The following is a 20,219-nucleotide window of genomic DNA, read 5'->3' as shown; positions in this document are numbered from 1 at the left end:
TCATTGACGACTGGAACTCCATACCAGCCAGTGCTTTCAAAACCAATGAACAGTTAGAGTAGCACAGTGGCGCAGCAGGTAGAGCTGCTGCCTCACAGCACCAGAGACCTGGGTTCAATCCCGACTTTGGTTGCTGTCTGTGCGGAGTTTGCACATTCTCCTTGTGACTACGTAGGTGCCCTGGTGTTCTCTCACATCCCAAAGATGTGTGGATTTTCTAGGTTACTTGGGCTCTGTAACTTGCCCCAGTGTATGTAAGGAATGGATGAGAAAGTAGTAAGGAGTGTGAATGTGCAATCGACGGTCGCCGTGGACCCAATGGGCTGAAGGGCATGTTTCCATTCTTTATCTCTAAACTAAACTACTAAAGGGTCTTGACTTAGAAACATAGAAACATAGAAAATAGGTGCAGGAGTAGGCCATTCGGCCCCGAGCCTGCACCGCCATTCAATATGATCATGGCTGATCATCCAGCTCAGTAACCTGTACCTGCCTTCTCTCCATACCCGCTGATCCCTTTAGCAAAAAGGGCCACATCTAACTCCCTCTTAAATATAGCCAATGAACTGGCCTCAACTACCCTCTGTGGCAGAGAATTCCACAGACTCACCACTCTCTGTGTGAAGAAATGTTTTCTTATCTCGGTCCTAAAAGACTTCCCCCTTATCGTTAAGCTGTGACCCCTGGTTCTGGACCTCCCCAACATCGGGAACAATCTTCCCGCATCTCCAACCCCTTAAGAATTTTATATGTTTCTATAAGATCCCCCCTCAGTCTTCTAAATTCCAGCGAGTATAAGCCTAGTCTTTCCAGTCTTTCTTCATATGAAAGTCCTGCCATCCCAGGGATCAATCTGGTGAACCTTCTCTGTACTCCCTCTAAGGCTAGAATGTCTTTCCTCAGATTAGGAGACCAAAACTGTACACAATACTCCAGGTGCGGTCTCACCAACTGCAGCAGAACCTCCCTGCTCCTATACTCAAATCCTCTTGCTATGAATGCTAACATACCATTCGCTTTCTTCACTGCCTGCTGCACCTGCACGCTTGCTTTCAATGACACCCAGGTCACGTTGCATCTCCCCTTTTCCTAATTGGCCACCATTCAGGTAATACTCTGCTTTCCTGTTCTTGCCGCCAAAGTGGATAACCTCACATTTATCCACATTATATTGCATCTGCCATGCATTTGCCCACTCGCCTAATCTATCCAAGTCACTCTGCAGCCTCCTAGCATCCTCTTCGCAGCTAACACTGCCACCCAGCTTCGTGTCATCCGCAAACTTAGAGATGTTGCATTCAATTCCCTCGTCCAAATCATTAATATGACTTGAAACATTACTTATTCCTTTTCCCCAGAGATGCTGTCTGACCCGCTGAGTTACTCCAGCTTTTTGTGTCTAACTTAAGCTAAAGTTGAACCATCTAACGATCGAAACAAAATGGTGGTCTTATATTCAGGTACTCATTTTGACTGTGAGATTCTAATGCTGCTCTACAAGTATCTTTGGAGAACAGGAAATGGGCTGAAACTTCTCAAATATATTTACTTCCATTTCCTATTTTCTGAGAGAGCTTGGACTTGCTGAGAAAATAGCTCAGCAGCCTCCTGTTTGAGAATAAGGGGTGAGCCATTTAGAACGGAGATGAGGAAAAACTGTTTCAGTCAGAGAGTTGTAAATCTGTGGAATTTTCTGCCTCCGAAGGCAGTGGAGGCCAGTTCTCTGAATGCATTCAAGAGAGAGCTAGATAGAGCTCTTAAGGATAGCGGAGTCAGGGGGTATGGGGAGAAGGCAGGAACGGGGTACTGATTGAGAATGATCAGCCATGATCACATTGAATGGCGGTGCTGGCTCGAAGGGCCGAATGGCCTACTCCTATTGTCTATTGTCTGCTGCCTTTCTGAAGTGATCATCCCTCATTTGTCAGCATTGATACTAAGTATCGGCAGGTTAATGAATCGTGAAGAGCACCATCCAGCAAAATATGCGTTTTGCCGCTGATAATTGCACAGTAATCGTTGAAGGGAAAACTCAGCTGATCTTTCCCCCTTCATCTCACAAGCTAATCACATCATCATTAGAAACTTCAACACAAAGGAGGTGGCTCTAGAAATAGTGGAAGCATTGGAGATCATTTTTCAATGTTCTATAGATTCAGGATCAGTTCCTGTGGATTGGAGGATAGCAAATGTTATCCCACTTTTTAAGAAAGGAGGGAGAGAGAAAACGGGTAATTATAGACCAGTTAGTCTGACATCAGTGGTGGGGAAGATGCTGGAGTCAATTATAAAAGACGAAATTGCTGAGCATTTGGATAACAGTAACAGGATCATTCCGAGTCAGCACGGATTTACGAAGGGGAAATCATGCTTGACAAATCCACTGGAATTTTTTGAGGATGTAACTAGGAAAATTGACAGGGGAGAGTCAGTGGATGTGGTGTACCTCGACTTTCAGAAAGCCTTCGACAAGGTCCCACATAGGAGATTAGTGGGCAAAATTAGAGCACATGGTATTGGGGGTAGGGTACTGACATGGATAGAAAATTGGTTGACAGACAGAAAGCAAAGAGTGGGGATAAATGGGTCCCTTTCGGAATGGCAGGCAGTGACCAGTGGGGTACCGCAAGGTTCGGTGCTGGGACCCCAGCTATTTACGATATACATTAATGACTTAGATGAAGGGATTATAAGTACCATTAGCAAATTTGCAGATGATACTAAGCTGGGGGGTAGTGTGAATTGTGAGGAAGATGCAATAAGGCTGCAGGGTGACTTGGACAGGTTGTGTGAGTGGGCGGATACATGGCAGATGCAGTTTAATGTAGATAAGTGTGAGGTTATTCACTTTGGAAGTAAGAATAGAAAGGCAGATTATTATCTGAATGGTGTCAAATTAGGAAGAGGGGATGTTCAACGAGATCTGGGTGTCCTTGTGCATCAGTCACTGAAAGGAAGCATGCAGGTACAGCAGACAGTGAAGAAAGCCAATGGAATGTTGGCCTTCATAACAAGAGGAGTTGAGTATAGGAGCAAAGAGGTCCTTCTACAGTTGTACCACCCTGGTGAGACCGCATCTGGAGTACTGTGTGCAGTTTTGGTCTCCAAATTTGAGGAAGGATATTCTTGCTATTGAGGGCGTGCAGCGTAGGTTCACTAGGTTAATTCCCGGAATGGCGGGACTGTCGTATGTTGAAAGGCTGGAGCAATTAGGCTTGTATACACTGGAATTTAGAAGGATAGGGGGGATCTTATTGAAACATATAAGATAATTAGGGGATTGGACACTTTCGAGGCAGGAAACATGTTCCCAATGTTGGGGGAGTCCAGAACAAGGGGCCACAGTTTAAGAATAAGGGGTAGGCCATTTAGAACGGAGATGAGGAAGAACTTTTTCAGTCAGAGAGTGGTGAAGGTGTGGAATTCTCTGCCTCAGAAGGCAGTGGAGGCCAGTTCGTTGGATGCTTTCAAGAGAGAGCTGAGGGGGTATGGGGAGAAGGCAGGAATGGGGTACTGATTGAGAGTGATCAGCCATGATCGCATTGAATGGCGGTGCTGGCTCGAAGGGCTGAATGGCCTACTCCTGCACCTATTGTCTATTGTCTATAAAGCAGTGACTGAAACAGAGTCCTCCCGGTTCCTGCTCCTCAGAGTCATGATGGTGCATTAATCTAATTGAAATTGAATTGAAAGAGGTTTGAAATTAATTTATCCAATGAGAAATTTGTATCCCTTTGTTTTGGACATAACATAAGGTGCTGGCTAGTGTGGTAGTCTAATATATTGACCCACAAAGTCACTTGGCAATTTTCATGTTCCTTCATGCCAAAATTCGTCTTTGGTCAAACCTTTTGGCAACAGCAAAATCCACTGAGTAGATAAATAGTGCATTTGAATCTGGGTCATTAGATTCTCATGAGGTCAGTTTTTTTTAAAGTTTTGGCTCAGAATCATGATTTGTAGGTTGTACATTTATAACCCCTGGTTTAGATTTTCTCTTCAGATTTATGTTTCTTACTTCAAAGATTAAAAGGAAGAAGGTAGATGGTCCATTTTGTACTTGGCACCTTCTCCAGTGAGTCTCTGAAATTTTAAACTCCCGAAATAATCCAATGTTAAATTCCCTGGATGATTGAATGCACCACTCAAGTCACAAAAACGACTGAGATATCCAGTAGTGCACTTATTGTAACAACAATGACTGAGATATCCAGTAGAGCACTTATTGTAACAACAATGACTGAGATATCCAGTAGAGCACTTATTGTAACAAAAATTGATAAAGTACCCCAGGAAAAAAGTGGGCAACATAGTAAGAAAGAGCTCCTGAAGTATTTGGATTGAAATATGTTTGGTATTCCAAATGGAATAAACAACTTTGACTGGAAATAGACACGAAATGTTGAAGTAACTCAGCGGGGATTGCCAAATTGTCTGGTCTGAAGAAGAGTCTTAACCCAAAACATCACCTTTTCCTTTTTCTCCAGAGATGCTGCCTGACCCACTGAGTTACTCCAGCACTTTGTTTAGTTTCGTTTAGTTTAATTTAGAGATACAGCGCGGAAACAGGCCCTTCGGCCCAGCGTCCGCGCTGGTGAGCAATCCCTGCACATTAACACCATCCTACACACACTAGGGCCAATTTTGCACTTATACCAAGCCAACTAACCTACAAACCTGTACTTCTTTGGAGTGTAGGAGGAAAGCGAAGATCTAGGAGCAAAACCACGCAGTCACAGGGAGAATGTACAAACTCCGTACAGACAACACCCGTAGGCGGGATCGAACCCGGGTCACCAGCGCTGCAAACGCTGTAAGGCAGCAACTCTACTGCTGCGCCGCCATGCCTATCTTCGGTGTAAACCAGCAGCTGCTGTTCCTTCCTACACATTTTGATTGGAAGGTTCATTGGGGTGAGGTGGAGGAGTGTTGGATTTTCACAAATCCCTATTAAAACTACCCTTAAACAGGGTTATTACTGAAAAATATATTAAAATATGTATTGCACACCATTTGTTAGTTAATTTCATAAACAATTTTCTTCATCATGTGATAATCTGATCGCTGCGATATATTTCAGTACCTGACTCAAAACTGTGATGCAGATATTGCTTTTCAAGGAACACTAGGATGAAACATGATGGCGCAGCAGTAGAGTTGCTGCCTTACAGTTCCAGAGACCCGGGTTCAATCCTGACTATGGGTGCTGTCCGTACGGAGTTTGTACGGTCTTCATGTGACTGGTTTTCTCCGGATGCTCCAGTTTTCTCCCATACTCCAAAGACGTAGAGTTTGTAGGTGAATTTTCCCTGGTGTGTAGAATAGGATAGCGGGGATCATTAGTCGGCGTGGACTCGGTGGGCCAAAGTGCCTGTTTCCGCACTGTATCTCTAAAACTAAAACTAAAAACTAGTCATTCTTCTGAATGTGAACAATGTATGACGTGGAAAGTCTGATGAATTAAAGCTCTTTTTGAAAAGTTGATTTGCTTGTCCATTAAACTATGAATCCACAAAGACCATCATTGATGTTTGACAAAGAGAGGCACAAGAGACTGCAGACGCTGGAATCCTAAGCAAAAACTGAACTGCTGGAAGAACTCAGCAGGCCAGACAGCATCTCTGGAGGGAAACAACCAGATGCCATTTTGGGTCATGACCTTCCTTCAGTGAGTGATAGCTGAGGATGCCAGTCACGACCTGCCCCATGTGTAAAAGCTCTCCAGCACAACATGGTAATACAATTTCCCAACAATTCTCATCGTCATTCGCTGCGTTTCCCGGCTCCCATCGGCATGGCTTTCCTCTGTAGGGCCATTCTTAGTCGCACGTGTGACCAAAAATGTGAAAAATGTGACCTCACATGGTCGCACACATGACCAGTCATATTTGACCTCTGACCCTAAACAAACATTGTCAGCATAACATATAAAAATTCCACTAGATAAACTTCGACATATATAAGTCATATATACAGTACAAAACAATATACCGGTAATGCTTTCAGAATTAGGAGAGATGTATTCCACAATTTTTCACATTTTTGGTCACGCACGTGACTAAGAATGGCCCTGTACTGAATGTGTTTGCATGGAGTTACTTAAGGTTGCTATGAGACGGGCCTTCCAAACCATTGTAAAGTGGTAACATGTGTTACACAGTGCTGGAGTACTCACGACTGGTGAAGTAAGTAGTAAAGGGAAGGGCAAAGATCCAATCATTTTATGTGTTAAATATAGCAAATATTTTGGATGCTACTTCGCTATTCCCTGGATGTAAAACACTGTGTGTATATTATGATTTTACAATCTGTAGGATCCCAACCCATAACATCACCTGTCCATTTCCCTCCACCGAAGCTGCCAGCCCCTCAAGCAAGTCTGGTTTATGCTCTATGTTATAGTGTTGCTATATATATACACTTACATAGTCATTAATTTCTTTGGAGCAGATCTTCTGCTATTCCAAGTTCACCAATTAAATGCCCCAGACCACATTGTTTGTTCCAGCGTGGCACAACTTTCAACACATCAACTAAGGTGCAAGGCAGCATGGGAATTCTCCCTTTGGAAGAGATATACCGCAGTACTAGAGGTATTGTGCAAAAGGACACAAAATGGTGGAGTAGCTCGGTGGGTTCATGGAAACAACATGGAGACAATGTTTCGGGTCGAGACCCTTCTTCAGCCTAATTCTAGGTGGGAGAACAGTTGGAAAAGGGGTGAGGCATGGCGGGCAATAGATCGACACAGGTGAGTGGTAGGGGAGTTCAGAGGCAGATGGCTGGAAGAAAGTCCAGAGATAAGAACAGAAGGTGTGAGACAGTTTTAAAGAGTTGCAGATGGTGAAGCCAGAGAGAGGAGGGAAGAAATAGCTGGGAGTCCAGATGGGGCTCAGGGGAGGGAAAAATGGGAGAGGGAAATAAGGGGTGTGGGGAAAAAAAAAGAGGGGGGAGGTTAGTGAGAGGTTACCTATAATTAGAGGATTCAACATTCACACCGTTGGGTTGTAAGCTACCCAAGCGGAATAACCACGAGTTATTGCACTGGCTCACAATTTGGCAATCCCTGCTGAGAGTGATGCCAGCTGTTCTTGCAGTGAAGGCAATAGTATACACAGAGCACATTTATGAACTCTTAGACCGCTTTCGACGACAACCTATATTCATATTTTGCCGAGCAACTGCAATGTGCAATAATGGTTGCACTAGATGGGTGCAGAGGTGAGGTTCCAAACACCCATTCGGTTGTTTCCAAAATGCTGGAGTAACTCAGCAGATCAGGCAGCATCTCGGGAGAGAAGGCATGGGTGACGTTTCGGGTCAAGACCCTTCTTCAGACTGTTATGGGTGGCACAGTAGCGCAGTGGTAGAGTTGCTACAGGTGCTGTCTGTATGGAGTTTGTATGCTTTTCCCTGTGACTGCCTGGGTTTTCTTCAGTGGCCCCGGTTTCCTCCCATACTCCAAAGACATACAGGTATGTAGTTAATTGGCTTCAATCACGTCATCAGGATCAAACCCAGGTCTCTGGCGCTTAAAGGCAGCAAATCTACAGCTGCGCCACCATGCCACCCTGATATCATAATGCTAGGAAAATTAACAAGCGTCAAATCAAATGGACCTGTTAAATCAGGACAGGGCAAGTTGGGCCGAAAGGCCGGATTCCATGCTGTATGACTCTATGACTCAGTGACATAGCAGAGCCACTTGCTGATCACAAGACTCTGCAAAGCTTTCCTCACTCCACTCAGCGGTACTTACATACCGAGCATGATTTTTTTCCTCAAAAATTAACTGTTAATCTAAATTTACTTTTTCGTATGAGTCAGACTTTGACTAATTTACCTTCCTGTCTCAATGTTACCTGATAAAGAGTAATTTTCTCCGAGCAGGTCCAGTCTGATGCTAGAAGACCACCTCCCACACTGCACACATTTTTACTCCGTAAATACGCATGATTCTGGACACCGGCCAAGGCATTTCTGGTGTTGATCAGAGACACCTGCTGAAGTGCTGAGTGAGGAGGGACTTCCTACAATATAATGTGCAGGTAACGCAAAAGATATGCTTGTGTTCTAAGTTTCTGTGCATCTCCATGGCAAATCCTTTATCTCCGTGGCAAATCCATTACCTTCTTGCCCCACAGCCCCCACGAAACAGCAGCAACTCCCTCCCTTTCTCAGTCATTCAGAGCAGTTAGTTTGACAGGGCAATCTACGAAAATGAGACTAAAGATTTCCTGTGAACAATGACCAGCCTCGTTCAAAGCAGTGAATGAAGAATGTCAATTTATCAAACATCCAAGCACACTTTCATCCAGCTTTTCTCATCCTTTACCCACCCCCCATTGGAGACATTGCGTTTCATAAAACGGTCAGATTTTATTGAGGTATTCAGCCCTGAATTCTGCCTTGAGAAACCCTCACCCAAAATAATTTAATAACATTTGAAGGCTCACGACAGTAAATCACAGTGCAAAAGGCAAGGTTGCATTTTGATTTACACACTAATTGCCTTTCAAAGTAATAAATACATGTCCATCTCCAGCTAGGCACGGCAATAAATTCACACATTTCCATCTTTGTGCACTGCGTTCAAATGAACATCTACGTTGTGCTCCAATTAAACTGAATACAAAATAGGATCAACGTTGGTAAAATAAATTAAAATCAGTCATTTTAAAGTATATCCAATTTGAGCGTCCATGCCAGCACATTTCTTTGAGCTTGTGGATAAAATGGCTTTTAATCAGACCATTTAATGTTGTTTCTCTCCCTCCAATCAGCCCGTTCCCCAGACAAGGCCAGGGCAGTTTCAAGTTGTAGCCTACGGTAATATTCTCTGGCAGCTACTCCCGATTGATTTTGTCATTTCTGATGTGAATTGTCTTGGTGATCTGAGCACTTCCTTTCGCTCAGTTCCTTTGAATCTTGCAATTTCGAGGCTTTATTTAAAGCGACGCACTGAAATTTACATGATGCAGCCTCAGTGGTAGGGGGCCTGCACAAGTCTCAACTTGTTCACTCGCAAAGGCTATTCTTTGAGATTCGATTCAACTGAGATGTTCGGCTCCAGCTACAAGGAATTGCTTTTTTAATCTATTGCAGTTCATTTTCAAAAATACAATTTGAGGAGGACGGGAATCTGATAGATTTCTGGAGATTAGATGAATGGGGACAAGGCATGAAAATGAGTTTAAGCATTAAACTGATCAGCAAAGAATTTATTGACTGTGGAGCAGGCTTGAAGGGACTAAATAGTCTACTCCTGCTTACATTTCTTCTTTCTTCTGTAGTGACAATTAATGATAGCAGTAACATTTTAATTCCAGGTTCAAGCAAGCTTTATTTCTTGACATGTATATACTCTGCTTGGTTCATGGAACCACTTGTAACATTAGCCGGAAGGATAAGGAGGAGGCTTCTGCCAATGCCAATGCCAAAATCTGATTACCTACAAGTTGAGTAAGACCTAATAATGCTTTTTGTTGATTGCCCTCCCCACCCTGCACCAAGTTTTCATATGACTGCCGCAATCCTAAAACTTACAAGGAAATTGCCTTCGGCTTTAGAGACAATACCAGTCCAACCCAGATGCTAAATTGATAAAAAAGGAATGCCTAATATAGTATTATAGTATTATAGAATGTCTAATATAGTATTAAATGCCAGACCAGGCAGGTCTATCATTGAGTTCCCTATCTGTGTCGAGTTACTGATTTTAGTTAGGTTGTTGTGAAGAGTAATATCGTTGAATTCAGACACCTCGTGCTGAAGAGAATGAAGAAAATCAAGTAGCAGTGTAGCTACTAATCATTTCTAATAATGTCCAAGTTATCCATGTAGACATTCCACAAAGTTAGGTTTGGATTTAGTCGTAATTTTGTTCATAATCCAGTCCCCCAAACTTGGGTCAGGTACCCAAGATCTGCAGACTCTTTGGGAACTGTACCCCAGCAAGGTACCTTCAAAGGGGAGAAACATTGGAGGAAATAAATGCTAGAGCAAAGTTTATAGCACTGGCCTTCAGATCCTCCATGACAAATTTAATCTTTCAATCCTACCACTTTAAAAGCAAGTAGAAGTGCCCTGCAGAGGCAAATGAACATCTGGTGGATCAATTCTTAGTTCAAACCACAAAGCAAATCACTTTCCTAATTGGTCAATACTTTTTTTTTAAACTCGTAAAAAAAATTCTAAAAGTTTGACAGTAATTTCTACTTTTGATTAAACGTCTGCCTGAATTGAATTAACTTGACAGTCCTAGTTCTTTCAAAGAACAAATACCATACATCACATATAAACAGTCTTGGTGAGTACACAATGATCTGTTACAGTTTGCCTCCAGGCAAATCATTGTGAATGTGTATAGCTAAAAACCATAAGAACGATTACAACAGGCACAATTCAACAGCAATAATTCAGTCTTGCGCACGTTCTCAAGAAGCTCATGTCCCAAAAGCCTGTGGGGTCAAACAAACTCACTTTACACTTTTAATGGACTATAACAGATGCAATAGATTCTGGTCTCTTTATTCAACTTGTTTGAGGAACTCCTGAAGCTGAGTTTAATCAGTGCTAATGACCATTGACTCTACCCACAGCAGTCAGGTTGTGATTTACTGCAGACCCTGGCTGGAAAATTGCCAGCCTTTTCCCCAGTTATCACCTGCAAATTCACTGCGATTCTAGAAGTATGGCTTCAGCAAAATACAACCATTTAGCTTTCTAATAAAAACAGGAAAAAAACAACTATTTTTTGAAGATGGTGGGTCAGGCACTGGAGGCTTGGCCTCTGAATTCTAGGATGCAGACTGCCAGTGAGGTTTGGCCAGCAAGATCTTATCCAAAATCGCAAGGGCTGACTTCTGAGTTATGAGGAAAACATGGGGTCCATAATGGTGGGTCATCTACTCTGCCCAGACTTTGAGGGCACACATCTATTTTTTACCTTCATCACTTCTCCTCTATGTCCTGCAGTTCTGGTCTCGCTCCCCCTCCCACCCACCCACCCTCAGACAGAACAAGGCTAGAGTTCCCTGGTCCCTCCAGCATCTCACCCCACCAGCCCACACTTCCAACACGTTATTCTCTGGACATTTCCGCCACGTTCTATGTGACTCTACCACTGGCCACATCTGTCCCCACCTCTTTCCGCATTCCATTCTCTCTGCAACTTCTTTGTTCATTCATCGTTTACCACCCAAACCATCCCCTCCACAGGCACTTTCCCCTGCAATCCCATGACATTTAAGACAAGATCTCCCTACAGCTTCTCTCACTTCCATCCAGGGACCCTTTCAGCTTTTCCAGATGAGACAGAGGTTCACGTGCACCTATTCCATTCTTGTCTTTTGTACTTGATGCTCTCAATATGACCACCTACACATCTCATCTATGCTAAACCAAGCATAGACTAAGCAACAGTTTCGATAACACTTGAACTCTGTTCACCAAGGCCTGCCAAAGCTCCCAGTTGCTAAATATTTTCACTTTCCTTTACATTCTCTTACTGACCTTTCTGTCCTGGGCCCCCTCCATTGCCAAAATGAGCAAACTGGAAGCACAGCACCTCATATTCAACCCAGTCTGAAGGAGGGTTTCAACCTGAAATGTCCTCCAAGGATGCTGCATGACCTGCTGAGTTAGTCCAGCACTTTGTATCCTAGATCTAATTGTTTGTTAACCATCTCAACAGGTCCATGGAGTACACCGTCTCCCTTGCCCTATTCTTATTTATTGACTATAACTCAGCCTTTAACGCCATAATTACAACCAACTCATTCAGGTAGTGAAAAGAGAAAAACATCAGAGTGCAGAAGATAGTGTTACAGCGTTATAGTGTTAGAGCTATGGAGAAAAAGCAGATAAAAGAACATTGCAATGTTCAGCATCAATGTTTCGAAGACCGTGTGCCACACTTCCAGAAGAGAAACTAGACTGAGATGGGGAGAAAGTTCATCATTCAAAGGGAAATTAATCTTTGGAAACTTTGTAGGACTGCAGTCATTGAGTTAGACAATAGGCAATAGGTGCAGGAGTAGGCCATTCGGCCCTTTGAGCCAGCACCGCCATTCAATGCGATCATGGCTGATCATTCACAATCAGTATCCCGTTCCTGCCTTCTCCCCATACTCCCTGACTCCGCTATCATTACGAACTCTATCTAGCTCTCTCTTGAAAGCATCCAGAGAATTGGCCTCCACTGCCTTCTGAGGCAGTGAATTCCACAGATTTACAACTCTTTGACTGAAAAAGTTTTTCCTCATCTCTGTTCTAAATGGTCTATCCCTCATTCTTAAAATGTGGCCCCTGGTTCTGGACTCCCCCAACAATGGGAACATGTTTCCTGCCTCTAACATGTCCAATCCCTTAATAATCTTATATGTTTCAATAAGATCCCCCCTCATCCTTCTAAATTCCAGTGTATACAAACCTAGTCGCTCCAGTCTTTCAACATACGACAGTTCCGCCATTCCGGGAATTAACCTAATGAACCTACGCTGCACTCCCTCAATAGCAAGAATGTCCTTCCTCAAATGTGGAGACCAAAACTGCACACAGTACTCCAGGTGCGGTCTCACAAGGGCCCTGTACAACTGCACGTCAGCAGTTGATAGATTTTTGGAGATTAAGAGAATTGAGGAATAAGAGATTCTGCAGGAAAATTGGAACTGAGCTAGAGGATCAGCCATGATCTGGATGAATGGCACAAGAGGCCAAATTCTACATGCATTGTTGCAGTTTTGGAGTCACAGGCAGGTCAGAATGAGCAAGAACTGCTGATTTTCTTTCTTAAAGGATATTGATGTTTTTTTTACAGCAAACTGGTAGTTTCATGGTCACAAGTACTAATATTAGCATTGCATTCCATAGTTAATTTAGCTAACTGAATTTAATTTCAATGGTCCTTGTTAGATGTGAACCCATGGCTTTGAGTTATTAACATAGGCATTTGGATTCAAGCTAGTAATGTAATTAGTACAGTACCTTTCTCCAATACTTCTGAAATAACTAGCTTATAATATATGCTTTGAATCGATAATTTATCGTCTTTTTTAAATGTTCAGCGTCCTATCCACCTGACATTCACTGGCTCTTACATGAGAGTGCTTTGCCTTGCAGATGGCTCTTAAACCAGCACATTGGAGACTGCTGAAAACCAATGAGTAAATTGTTGGGATTGGATTACTCATCTTGGAGGGGCATCTGCAATATTTCACCTCGTGAATGAAGAATAACCTGGCTCATAGCAGTGGGAAAATGAATTAGAAGCTTCATCACCAGATTTTAACTCCTGGTGTGGTTTGGATTTTGAGAGATGGAAAATCTGCAGGTCCGTTTGGAATAAGATTATAACTCCACTACTTCATGCCCAAATCAAGTGGCAACTACTGGCTGATCAATGGTCAGGTGAGGGTTTGAAAGTGGCAATGGACTCTTATCATGGCCCCATAGTATTAGGACCCAGGATTGAGATAAGGTTTAGGATTAACATCAGGGTTGGCCTCGTATCTGAGTGGGAAAGCTTTGGACAGGAGAGGTCTATGTTTTCCCTGGAACCTCAAAGGTTTGGCGCTTGTGGTAAAATCTGTGCATTAGAGAACTTCATTTGATCCTAAAATTGTCTATTAAATGTAGCTACTGGAACAGCTGATGGTATCACACGAGGCAAAATCGAGCGATCAGAACAGAAATAAAAAATACATAATAGCAGGTGGGGTACAATCTACAAGGACAAAGGGAAGAAAACTGCAAAGGATTGAGAGAAAATGAATAAATAATGGGTGAGGGAAAAAGATGGGAAGGGGAGAAAGACATGGTGATCGGCAAGAGAAAGGGAAAGAGTTGGATAGAGTGCGAAGGACAAAATACAGACAAAGCTTGGAGAAAATGTGATCATAACTTTCTTACAGTTCCAGACAAGTCTTTGCTAGGTTTAGCACATCTTCCATCAACTTTTTTTTTCTAATCAAAACAGCACCCAATAGTTAATCCACGCTAGTTCAATGGCGAGTTCTGCTTTGGCACAAAGTAGGATTAACTGCCACCAGAGAAACACAACCTCCTGGCACTTTCTCACAAAGAAAATGTTTGTTATATTTATTGTTGAGCTGAAAATAAATTTAGTGTGATGACAGGCATCAGTCACCGAGAGCATGGTGGATTTCAGACAACTCGAAAGTCATTGGGACACCTGCACAGCTTTTCAAGGTAACTAATTATGAAGCAAGGTAACTGCAGAGAGTCTGGGTTTATTTCAGTTCTGTCTGACAATGAATAGCCCTTCTGTCCTCTCCATCCCTGACTCTGAATCCACAATCGGTCATCACTCAGCTTCCTCTGCCATACAGCTGCAGTGAAGCACTAAGCGACAGATGCCCAATTCAAATCAAATAGCTGCCACATGGCCAGACACGGGACAACTCGACAGCAGTAGACTCGACATTCGTCCACAAACCAAACCTGTTCAGAATTTTTCCTTACACCTACCAAGCATTTTTATTTCAGTCATTTAAACTATTTGCATGAACGTGATCAATTTAACCATTGCAACATTAAAATAGCACATACAGGAAACGCCATCGGAACTTTTCTGATGCAAACACTATCCTACATGCACTAGGGACAATTTACAATGTTACTGAAGCCAACTAGCTTACAAACCTGTACGTCTTTGGAGTGTGGGAGGAACCCGTGGTCAAGATCGAACCTGGGTCTTTGGCACTGTAAGTCAGTAACTCTACCGCTGCACCATCGTGTCGCCCCTGCTTTGACTACTCAGGAAGACAAGAAATCAGTGTGGCAATGCTGTATCTGTGGGGAGTGAGTAACAAACTGAGCAAACCAGTAAAATCCTAACATATGGATTGGCAGAATTGCGAGTGAGGCCTGAAGCAGGACTCCTTCTTTTACTAGATTCATTAAAGTCAAACTTATTGGACAGCACTTTGGCACAATGGTAGAGTGCCAGTGATCCGGGTTCAATCTTGCCTGTCGTGCTGTCTGTGCGGAGCATGTACGTTCTTGTGACTCCGTTATCCTCCCACATTCCAAAGTGTGTGCAGTTTTGTAGGTTAATTGGCTTCTGTAAAATTTGCCCCGAACAATTAGGAAATAGAACTCGCTGGACCAAAGGGCCCGTTTCCACGCTGTATCTCTCAACCAAACTAAAAACACGCCTTTCCATCCGTATTTTCTGAGCAATTTGCAGTGGTCACTTAAAGGCCACCTGCAAGAATGCAGGCTCCACTTATTATTTTTCCTAACATATGGAGCGGCAATGTAACAATGGCCAGCTTCATTGTGCTACAATAGGTATCATTCTCCTCTGTCAGAGGTTGTGTGTTCAAGACAAATTGCAGAGAGTCAATGTAAACTTTCAACTGTACTACAATGCTGCATGCGCTAAAGGGTGTGCCATTTCTCATATAATTTATTAAAGCAATGTTTTACCTGTTCTCTCCACTGGGTGTAAAAGATTACAGTGCTATTTGAAAAATGTCTGTTCTTTATTGCCTTGCTTTTCTTGAGACTTCACCCTGTATAAACTGGTGCCTATGTTTCTCATGTTACAACATGGTTTGAACATCAAAATCTGTAACAAACTTTAGGAAGCTATGAAAGATGTCACATGTAAAATGGCCAAATGAAGCTGTAGAACTGGGTACAATGAGGACGTGTAAAATACATTTAGATAGGTATGTGGATCGGAAAGATTTAAAGGGATATGGGCCAAGCACCGGCAATGGGACTGGTTCAGCTGTAAAAGCTGGTCGGCGTGGACGAGATGGGCCGAAGGGCTTGTTTTCGTGCTGAATGACTCTATTTGGTGTAAGGTACTGAACAGGAGAAGCAACCTGTCTGGACTGTGGCATATACATTGGTGTGCTTATCTTATAAAATTAGGTTTGGTAAATTAGGGGAAAGCAACTCACATTCAGTTTCTTTATCTCTCACTTTGAGAAGGCAATGTCTGGAAATTCAGCCCTGATTAGAAGTGTGGTGCAATGCACTACTGCTACGATATAATGCATTTATTGTTACCAAACAGGGTGAATGTCGAGGCAAGATTCTTTCCCTGCCAATTTTGATGTTTAATTAGTTGCAAATACCAGGCCATTTCATGCACAAAACCGTACAATGTTACCAATCCGGCATCTCACCCCTCCCCACCCCGTCCTCAATGGCAATCAAAAAAAATCCTCCCACAAATTGTTAAGGCACCACATGGATTTTGACACTAAGAAAGAAATTAAATCTCAAAAGCTTCAAGCAACTAATACAACAAACTATTTAAAATGAACCACTATATGATAAAAATTATTATTTTCTAAATTATCGCCAGCAGAGAACTAAGCATACATGCAAGGTAACCCCACCTAAGCACATACCAGGGTTAAAATATGTGGCTATTACTTTATAATTCTTCTTCTTTATACTCTGCCTTCATTTATCTCGAACCACAGTCTCTTTCATCACTGTGCTTTGAACATTTGAATCAATGAGACAATCTGTAATGAATAAAAGTTCCCTTCCCCCCTTGGTTAAACCTGGTGTTCAAACACTGTAAGTACTACAGTTAAAGTATTTGAGGACGTTTTACCTGAAGTTTGGCTTCTGGTGACATTCTGCAGATATGAACCACTCTTGAACAAGTACAGAACTTCCTCGAGCTGAGCCAATGTCTCTTCTATGCCCCAGCGTAACTCCCCTGTAAAACAAGCATCCTTCTGTTAAGAGCTTTCTTGCCCCTTTCAATCACCTGGCCAAATGGCAGCAAATGGGTGTAGGTCTGCTAGACAATGCAGTCAGTGTGGACATGTTGGGCCAAAGGGCCTGTTTCTGTGTTGTATAACTCTCTGACTTGAAATAGTGATAAAATGGAATGTATTTTGCAGAACTGCACGCTCAGACGGTACCAAATGTCCGTTCTACAGCTGGTGCATCAATAAACAGAATGTGAGGACAGTACTGAGGCAATATATCATGCAACACTGTCTGTTTATTCATAATTATGAAAACCTACAGGAAAAAGCCTTGGCCCCATACAGTTTCTCATATTGCAGTTTTGAATACACACATCCCTCTCACAGCCAGGGATATGGGAGAAGGCATGGGCCCTGAAATAGCCTAACTGTGAACTGCCACTGAATGAACCAACCATGGTGCTTTTGCTGTAGGATGTGATCAAAAAGAGCATTCTTCCTGCTCGCCACCATTGCATTTCCTCCTGTTGTTCACCTGGCTGAACACAGTGTGGTTACTTTAACAATTAAATGTTCTCCATCAGACAGCCGAGTCAGTGTCTACGCCAGAAGAATGACTGCCTGAATCATTTTTTTTCTTAAGTAGATCCAAAATGCTGAAGTAACTCAGCGGATCAGGCAGATTCTGTGGAGAAGAAGAATAGGTGACGTTTCGGGTTGAGACCCGAGCAGCAGGAGGTCAAGACATTAGTGACAAAATACATTTATGGTTAAATTGCAAAGAACAATACAAATTTGCACCTGTTTTGCAGTAAGAAGTATTGTTTGAAATACCAAACTGCTGTTGCGTCCTGATCCATAGATTCATTTTCAGCCAGACTTTTCAAATCAAGTGAATTTATTCAATTAGGTTATGTATGCTTTGGCTCATTAATATTTTGGGGTTAAAATCAAAACTGAATGAGAATAAATGGTCATAAGTAGGTACTTTTAAAAATCATAATTAAAGCAGCAACAACGTTTCATGGATTAATAAATTCCATAGTCCTTAGCTTCAACGTGTTAATTGGTATTTACATGAGACAAGGGCTTTGTGGAGTCATGCTCTTTGCAAGCAAAAGTTGTGTGGATTGTTGAACTTATTACAGTTTTGCCAATTTTCTTCTGCAACAATTTGCCCAGCCAAGGATGTAATTTTCTATGTGTTTCTAAACACCACAATCTACTTATTTCCAATAATATATACCTAACTTCCCCTATTCAATGTCCTGCAATTATTTTGGTCCTTTGTAATTCTGTGGTACATGCAAATTCTGTTCAGCTATAAATGGAAATCCCTGTTTGTTTGGAACACAATGTGAATACTGCAAGGCTGTTCCACTGCCAAATCCCCAATTTGGATACTCAGAGGTGTGGGTCTCAAATTCTGCTTTTGTCTTTCAAATAAGTAAAATACAATAGAAGCAATGCTTTGTAGAATGTCTCCTGTGAAGGCAATCTTCCTTATACCAATCCATCTCTCATTTTGCAGGCTACACTTTCTTCTTAATTGTATCATGTTTCTGCTAAAGGCAATAACAAAGGTAGTAGTTTCTGAAATGTGAGAGATGAAATTAATCAAATAAACCAATTTATCCAGAGCAGGAAGTTTGACTTCTCATCACAATTCCGTGCATGGTCTTCCTGCAAATTAAATTTAGTAAAGCTAGACGATACAATGAGGCATTTTATTTTCCAATTTATTATATTTCTCCATGTGGTGAATTCCACTGTCCACACAAGAACGGTCCCACCAAATACAAATAGTATTCTCAGTCAAAATGGGTAGGAAGGAACTGCAGATGCAGCAAAATGATGCAGCAACTCAGCAGGTGAGGTATCATCTCTGGAGAAAAGGAATAAATGGTGCTTCGGGTCCAGACCCTTCCTCAGGCACGTTTCGGGTCAAGATCCTTCCTCAGAATGAGGAAGGGTCTCGACCCAAACGTCACTTATTCCTTTTCTCCAGACATGCTTCCTGACCTGTTGAGTTACTCCAGCATTTTGTGTCTATCTTCAGTATTCTCAGTCAGACAGACATGTGCTCTTCATCTCAACATAAATAATGTGCTCCCTTGTTTGTATTGACATCAGGACTTTAAGTACCTCAGAGTTGTGCTTAATTTGCATCCCTGGCCTTACCCGTGCCTTCATAGAGAACCTCCCCTGGTCCCACACATCTATACATTCCCCATATTCTCTGTTCCACTGCACCCAGACTCCTGTAAACCAACAGGCTTTTTCTACTCTGTCAATGGTCATGTTACCAGAAACCCAAGGCTCACACTTGAATTTTCTCTCTAACCTTTCACTACTTTTCCTCTTTAAAAATGAACTCTCCTTAAAATGCATTTTTCTGTCCAAATCTATTTCCTCCTTTGGTCCTGATATTTCCCTCATGCTTCTGTGAAAGATTTTAAATATTTTTATTCTGCATGAATGATAACAAATGAATGAAATTTGTTGTTAATGTTCTCTGTCAGACAGCCAATTAGAAAATTAAATTAAATGAAATGTAAAGGAAACAAATGATAACTAATCCAGACAATTTTCATAACAGTAAGGGATTTTTTTTTGTGACCGAAATACATTTTGTTAAATGGTTTATGTGATTAAGTATAAATCAATTAAACATGTCTGATACAGTTGACTGCAAGGTCAGGATTAAAAAGGTCAAGCTGATGAAAGGTGCTTGCAAGGACAGGGGTTCGATGTGTTTCTGCTCAAATATTTCTAAAAGCACAAGATGTAAACAGAAACCTTTGGAATGACTGGAGCCAGTTATAACAAAAAAATTAATACCATACCTGTGGCATTCACCACATTATCCAGCAATGGCCGTAGACTTGATGGGGCACTGTGTGGCAGGAGATAGGTAAAGAAGAATCTGCAACAGAAGAAAGTATTGAGCTCTATTAGGCATCTTTGAAATGGTGGGTGATTTACTATTTTCTTCTATTCCTACTTATGACCTCTGCTTATTTGAAGCAATCTCAAATCTATAAATCAATTTACTAATCTGTATACGAGCATATACCAATGATATGCTGCAAGGATTAGCATTTTTACCAATGAATCTTAACATATCATGATACATTCGTTCAGTAGCTAAGACTTGGGCTTGATCACAATGTGGAATTAAAGACATTAAAGAAGTCAATATTTCAGTCAAAGTCAATGGGCGAAACAGTGGTGCACATGAGCAGCACAGTGGTACAAACGGTCGGCATGGTGGCACAGTGGTGGAGTTGCTGCCTTACAGCACCAGAGACCCGGGTTCAATCCAGTCCATGGGTGCTGTCTGTACGGAGTTTGTACGTTCTCCCCATGGCCTGTGTGGGTTTTCTCCAAGGGCCCTGGTTTCCTCCCACACCAAAGATGTACAGGTTTGTCGGCTAATCGGCTTGGTTTAAGTGTAAATTGTCCCTGGTGTGTAGGATAGTATTAGTGTGCTGAGATCGCTGGTCGGCGCAG

The 20,219-nt window shown here is 42.2% G+C and overlaps 1 protein-coding gene across 1 annotated transcript in view; it reads right to left on the bottom strand.

Annotated features, from left to right (window-relative positions):
- The window catches only part of pkdcca (protein kinase domain containing, cytoplasmic a), a 60,715-nt gene that overhangs the window by 17,116 nt on the left and 23,380 nt on the right, over positions 1-20,219 (bottom strand). Inside the window, exons 4-5 of the mRNA XM_078405818.1 lie at positions 19,553-19,632; positions 16,604-16,711 (exon numbers count right to left, since the gene is read on the bottom strand). Coding sequence (XP_078261944.1) covers positions 16,604-16,711; positions 19,553-19,632 — 188 coding nt within the window. The remainder of the gene's footprint in view (positions 1-16,603; positions 16,712-19,552; positions 19,633-20,219) is intronic.

The sequence above is a fragment of the Rhinoraja longicauda genome, chromosome 9 (genome assembly GCF_053455715.1).
Source record: "Rhinoraja longicauda isolate Sanriku21f chromosome 9, sRhiLon1.1, whole genome shotgun sequence".
Classification (NCBI taxonomy): Eukaryota; Metazoa; Chordata; class Chondrichthyes; order Rajiformes; family Arhynchobatidae; genus Rhinoraja; species Rhinoraja longicauda.
Note: the sequence above shows the minus strand (reverse complement) of the source record. Positions and strands in the feature narration are given on the sequence as shown.